Source organism: Dipodomys ordii, unplaced genomic scaffold (genome assembly GCF_000151885.1).
Source record: "Dipodomys ordii isolate 6190 unplaced genomic scaffold, Dord_2.0 Scaffold5, whole genome shotgun sequence".
In the NCBI taxonomy this organism is placed as follows: Eukaryota; Metazoa; Chordata; class Mammalia; order Rodentia; family Heteromyidae; genus Dipodomys; species Dipodomys ordii.
The window spans coordinates 35,337,063-35,344,193 of record NW_012267221.1 but is presented as its reverse complement, the minus strand read 5'-3'; the positions used below and the strand labels follow the sequence as shown (position 1 = coordinate 35,344,193).

At 34.0% G+C, this 7,131-nt stretch overlaps 1 protein-coding gene across 2 annotated transcripts in view; it reads right to left on the bottom strand.

Moving 5' to 3' along the window:
* Positions 1-7,131, bottom strand: part of Gulp1 (GULP, engulfment adaptor PTB domain containing 1) — a 240,301-nt gene that overhangs the window by 24,593 nt on the left and 208,577 nt on the right. Inside the window, exon 7 of one of the 2 annotated variants that reach the window (XM_013027918.1) lies at positions 4,089-4,226. The exons of the other annotated variant lie outside the window; for it this stretch is intronic. Coding sequence (XP_012883372.1) covers positions 4,089-4,226 — 138 coding nt within the window. The remainder of the gene's footprint in view (positions 1-4,088; positions 4,227-7,131) is intronic. 2 annotated transcript variants of the gene reach the window in all.

Genomic DNA, 7,131 nt, shown 5'->3' with positions numbered 1-7,131 from the left:
GAAGGGATGTGAAGGGTAAACAAAAGGAGGAGGCTGCAATGCTTGGTAAGAAATGTACGCATTATCCTGCCCATGTAATTGTAACCCCTCTGTTCAGTATGTTCACACACACAAAAAAAAATCTCTTTGTAGCCAGGTGCCAGTGGCTCATGCTTCTAATCCTAGCTACTCAGGAGGCTGAGACCTGAGGATCACAGTTCAAAGCCAGCCCAGGCAGAAAAGTCCCCATGAGATTCTTATCTCCAATTAACCACTCAAAAAATGGAAGTGGTGCTGTGGATCAAGTGGTAGATTGCTAGCTTAGAGCAAAAACAGGCTCAGAGAAAGCACTTTGGCCCTGAGTTCAAGTCTCACCACTGATCAAAAAATATTCTCTATTAACATCTTTTTGATATATAGACTATACAATTGTTATGATTATTCTTAAAAATTTTACTTTTCTTCTAGTCTGAATTTTAGATTAATTTCTCCTTGGCTCAAAGAATATATTCTATATGATTACTACAAGATTTTTATTTTAAATTGAGGTCTGTCTTTTAGCTGAGAAGAGAGTGTATTTTGGCAGATGATCCTTGAATGCTTGAAAATGTGTGGTTGTTGGGTGGAGTGGTAACTTTTATTAGGTCCAATTGGTTGATGATTGTTGAGCTGTTATATCCTTGATGATTTTCTTCTGGTTGTTCTATAAATATTGGGATGAGTCATGGTGAAGTTTCCAAAAATAACTATTTGTGTAATCATTTCTGTTCTACCCTTTTTCATTTCTTATTTTGCAGTCCTGTTGGTTGGTCACGTATATTGAAGATCATTAGGTCTTCTTGTCCTTTCTATTGTTATACAATCTTTTTCTCCATTTCTAGTAGCTTTCTTTGCATCAAAGGCTACTCTGAAAGCTAATTTCTGCTATATTTGAATAATGCTTGCATGTTACATTCCTTCCCCTTCTATCTTCAAACTGCTTATACTACCTAAACCTTCCCATTTACAATTCGGTATAGACAATATGGATTTGAGTTATGCTTAATACAAATTTAATATGTATTTAATTAGCTTATATGGGATTTATATTTAATGTGATTTTATATGTTAGGACTTAAGTTTGTAGTTAACAATTTTCTAATCTCTCTTCATATTCTGTTTTGTTTTCACTCAATCTCTGTAGGTTTTAAGGTATTTATTAAAAAATTTATGTAATTAAAAAAATAACTGCTTTTAAATGCATCTCATACAGCTTTTTAGTGATTGCTCTGGGATTCTCACTGTGTTTGTTTTATTTATATTATTTATCATGGCTGCCTGGTGGTGGAAGTTTTCTGGTGCAAGTACAAAAAACTCTCTTTCCTCACAGCCTTTCAATTTTCTATTGATATTATAGTTGTTCACATATTTCTCTGATGTGTATATATATATACACTTAGAATCAAATCAGAATATAGCACTTCTACCATAGTACATAAATCAGAAAACCATATTTACTAACATGCTTCCTAATCCTTTTCATTCTACCTTCATCTTTCTTTTCTCAAGGCTTTGTCTTCTATTATTCTGTTTAGAGACATGCCCCACCCCAGCACACACTACTTAGGGAAGGTTTAATAGGGAAAAGTTTGTCATTCTTTAATTTCTTTAACTCCTGAAATATATATTGGCCTGGAAATTTGATTCTGATACCACAGTATTCAAAACATTGTGTTTCTTCCTTCTTACCTTGATGGTTTGTTAAGATAATCACACTATCATGTAACTTGACCTAATTCTATTGATAAGGAACAGTTTTTATTGGTGTCAGATTTTCTGTCATTAGTTTCCAGAAAATTGACTATAATGTGTTAGTATGTAGGTATCTGGAACAGTGCTGTATGGAACTCATTTAATATTTTGCATCTATAGATTTATGTTATTTGCCAAGTCTGGGACATTTTTAACTACAATTTCTTTGGGTATTTTTTTTTTAAGTTAAGCAGCTTTATTTCTTCTTTCTTTTCAAGACTCTGATAATGTAAATTATTTGATGAATTTAGCAAATGCTGAGTTCTTCAGTCTCAGTAGCAATTAACATTTAATATAAGATGAAAGAACAGTGTTTGTAAAAGTTCTGAAGTAATTGTGAATCACTAGTTTAGGTTTAAATAAATCATATTCAACCCTCAAGGAAAGAGAACTTTGATAGACTATATCCAACAACAAAAAAAATAAAAGGACTGGGAATTAATTATAGAAAATATGATTTGGAATAAATAGGATTTATACTTTAAAATTTAATGGAATGTTACAAGAGTTCCATTATGATCAAGAAACAAGTTTGTGGATGTCAAAGAAAGAAAAATCAGGGGTACAAATCTATAAAAGGTTGATATATATCAACAGTTCTGATTATGAACCACTTTATAGAGAGCCATAAGGAATTTTATTTCTATGGGTAAGCCAAATCTCTTCAGTGCAAATGGTGAAAGGTTATTATGTCTTACACATAGAAGATATTCAACAAATATAACCTCTCAATCACACCATAAAAACATCTGTAAATTACCACAGTTAAGAAGCACATTAAATATTCAAAATTAATACTTTCATTCAATAAATTTCAAAAACATTTTGAACTCCATAAAAATGTCTTTTTCTGTTGGTCTACAACACTGTCTTAAATGATAAGCACATTTTTCAGAGAAGTTGCCCATAATGTTCAGTAATTCCAAGACGATATGATACCAAAGTAGCTTAGCGCATTTGCTTACCATCTTTAAAGGACTTAAGTTTAAACTATACAGGAAATAGCCTGCATTATTTTTGGTGCATTTTCTTTTTTTGGTGGGGGGCGGGGTCCAATTGTGGGACCTTAACTCTGGGCCTGGGCACTGTCCCTCAGCTCTTGAGCTCAAGGCTAGCGCTCTTACCACTTGAGCCACAGAGCCACTTCCAGCTTTTTTCTTTTTGCTTATGTGGTGCTGAGGAATCGAACCCAGGGCCTCAGGCATGCAAGGCAAGCGCTCTACCACTGAACCACCTTCCCAGCCCATTATTTTTGGTACATTTTCAACATAGAATTTGCCTTATTGAAAAATTACTAGCATCTGTTATCCACCAGATACAGAAATTATATATAAAATAAAAATGCATTTCTTTTCAAAGAGCTCACATACTGAAACCAGAGGTTTAAATTCCATTATGGTCATCATGATAGTAGTAGTCTGCTATGTATTGAGAACAAGAAAAATAGTATATAAATGAGTAAGTAATGTTCTCTTTCTTTTTTAAACAAATAATGCTGTTGAATTTAGATGTTCTTTCTCTACTGAAGTCATCAATGGCTGCAATGTGAATGGAATGCACATTTTCTGTTTTATACCAAGAACTCAGAAAAAGTTATGTATAAAATTAGCTTGTGCTTGTAAGCACAGTATAGTGATATGGGTTTTCTTTATAAATCCAGATGATTAAAAAGCTATTGCATGACTTATTTCTGGAATTCCCTAAATGTTCTGTTACATTACTTTCACTCATACTCTGTCTGTCTTTCTGTCTGTCTCTCTCTCTCTCATTCTCTCTCTCTCTCTCTCTCTCACACACACACACACAAACAAATGCACACACATACACATGATTTAATTACCTTTCATTATATGAAATAATTTTCAATGTAATTGGAGACTCATTTAAGAAGCCATGCAGCTTTTATTTCCAAGGGCTTACAATACTGGTTTCCATTAAGCTTATCCCTTTCAAGAAAAAATATAAACCTAAAACACAGTTTCCTTCAACATTACTCTGCATTATGTGCATTGCACTAAAAAATTGGGTGGAAATAAAATTACAAACAAATTAAATGATTAAAAGAGACACAAATACATAGAATGAGTACGCATGGTGTTCTAATGAAAGAAATTTGCATGCAGGCATTTGCTTGTGAACAGAAGAATTTAGTTAAGGGTGAAATCCTGAAGTATACTGTCATGACAGGATGAATCTATTAGTGCACTTAAGTATTTGCAGACCTCATTCTTTTCCAAATGCTTTACTAATGCCGGAAACAAGACAATTCCTGGCTTGTAAAAGAGAACAAACCACCCTAAAACATCTGGCATACTTACACACTTTTCGCTGTCAAATACATAGCACAAATGTTTATTTGATTCTGAATCTTTGCATATGAAAGTGAATATCCTCTTGTCAGTTTTATCATCTGCACAGAATGATATTCTATGAAGCTGGCAATTGTGCTGGACTTCCTGTGAACACAGACGGAAATGAATATAGTTGATAGCATTTCATCCACTTTCTGAAATGCCAGCTTGTGTTAATAACATAGAACTTACAACTTGAAATGTGTAACCATTATCTGTCACACTTTCTTTTTATAATTATATAGACCCCAAACTTAAACAAATAAACCACGAGAACGATATTCTGGCCTGAAGACTAAAATGATAATCATTCCAATAGTACTCAGAAAAATGCAAGCATAATGCAAAAGGATCAGTAGGTTACAAATGGCAAAGAATCTGAGCTGCAAAGAATGTAAAGAGAGTGTTTGGTTTGCAGCCTGCAAGTTTATGAAGGAGAGAATTGAAGTTCAAAGAGATTAAAATATTAAAATATCTCCAAAAGGTTATATCATGAGGACCCTTTTAACCTGAAATTCCCTTCATTTACATCACTGATAAATAATGAGTATTATAACTTAGAACATAGGCTTGTCTGCACAAAATTTCACATGAAATATATAATTATTTCTTCCTTCTTATACATATCTCATGATTTCTCCAACATTCATGAAACTTTTATATATGGCATGGTTAAACTTGTTCATGATGGAAAAGCCCCTAAATGACTGTGGCTATTCAGTAGAAAGACAAACACATAAGTAGGTAGAAATACTCGCAGCATACACACATATACATATACATGCACACATCAAACTATAAAACTCAATAAAAATATCAGATAGGAACTTAATTAAAAAATGTTCCTATGAATCCATAACTTACTATTTAAGCAAAGGACTTGAACTTCAGATAGTATTTAGATTCATATGTGTCATCATTAATATTATTTATCCTTACAATTTTTTTGGGGGGGGAGGGGTCCGGTCGTGGAGCCTGAACTCTGGGCCTGGGCGCTGTCCCTCAGCTCTTCAGCTCGAGACTGGTGCTCTACCACTTGAGCCACAGCGCCACGTCCGGCTTTTTTCTTATGTGGTGCTGAGGAATCGAACCCAGGGCCTCTGGCATGAAAGGCAAGCGCTCTATCACTGAGCCACCTTCCCAGACCCTTACAGTTTTTTAAAACATGTTGTATGTAGAAAATAAATCTTATTTAACTATGACTGATATAAAAAATAAAATCATTCCTTTTACTCTTATGGTTATAAGTATTTTTTAATTGCATTTTAACACCAGGAATTTTAATCAGAATCTTAGGTCACTCATATTATTTAGTTTTAAAACACTAACTATGGAAGTAAGAGTAGATTCACCAAAGAGGATTGAATGAATTCTTACTCAAGAAAGCTTTATTTAGGTCAGATTTTAGTATTTCTGTAAAGGTAGTTTCAGGCAACCGCTAACACAATTACCTAGGGTGCCCGCTTCCTGGACTCAGAATCTTGCAGATTTTGATCAACAAAAAAAACAATGATGAACCAAGACTCTTCTCTCTATAAGCTTAACATTGGTTTGTTGGTTTATATCACTTTTATTTGCACTATAGTTCATCACACTACTCAGAAGCATTAAGTTCAATAGTAAAAAAAATAAAAAGAACAATGTTTATAAAGAGAGCTCAACTTACATAGGCCTGTTTCTTCATAGATATTAATTACAGTGAGTAATGGGTTTCATTGTGACATTTTTATACATGCACAGAACATATTTTAACCATACCCCCTCCATATTTCCCTCTCTGACCATTTTCTCCTTTCATCCCTTCTCCTTAATCCCCTTACCCTTCCCTAAGATTCTCTTTTCTAATTTCCTTTTCTCTTTTGTTTTTAACTTAGGCCTTTGATAAGGTATCTTCTGTTTTTTGCAATTAGTAACTAGAGAGACAAGACAACCATATTGGTCTATGACTCTTGCTATTATTTTGCCTTATTGTCCAGACTCCTTTCAGATTGACATTTACTTTTATTAGGTATCTATATGATGATTAAATGATAGCCTCTGCAATACCATAGCTCTCAAATACTGACAGGTCTGAATCAGTTATAAATCTATACTCGTGACAGAAATGAGATAAGATAGGTGATGAATTTATTTTTGTATCTATGGGGAAGTAAAAATAACATGCCAGGCACACAGAGCTGATGGTCAAGTCCTGAAAGTCCATCACTTACTCAACCTCTGGCACAGTCACAGAAAGGTGTGGGTTTTAAACAGGTGGGAATCATGCTAATATTTGTTGATATTAAAAGGTATCTTTCTATAAAATAAGTTTGCAAAGTTCCAGGCACTGTTGGTTTACACCAGTAATCCTTGCTACTCAAAGGCTGAGCTCTGAGATTGCAGTTTAAAGCCAGTCCAGGCAGGAAAGGCCAATGAGATTCTTAGCCTCAATTAGATACCAAAAAGCCAGAAGTGCAGCTGTGGCTTGAGTGGTAGAGCACTAGCCTTGAGCAAAAGATTCAAGGGCAGTGCCCAGGCCCTGAATTCAAGCTCCAAAAGTAAAGTTTAAGTACTAACAATAAAATAAAGAGTATGAAGCTGAAAGATAATGTAATCATTTTGTGAGTGTGTGTGCTGTTTTGTCAGATTTTTATGGAGGTTAAGCGTAGTGTTTATAACTAGTGAGATGGAATAAGGAGATTTGGGAATAGAGCAAGAAAGTGGAATTGTGCTCATCCATTAGAAAGAATGATAATGTATTTGCAAAGAACTGGAAGGACCTAGAAAAAAAGTCATGTTAAGTGAAATAAATCAGTTTCAGAGAGACAAAGTTACATGTTTTCTCTCCTATGTGAAAGTTATAATTAGTTTATAAATATGTAAGTAAACACTTTGGGTGATACACCAGTGTACACAAATTTATTAATTGAAAAAACAGTCATTCATGGGGAGAATATGAACTGCATACTTCCTTAGAAAGGCTAAATCAAAGTTCCACAAACATCAAGAAATGGGTCTTTGCAAGAGGTGG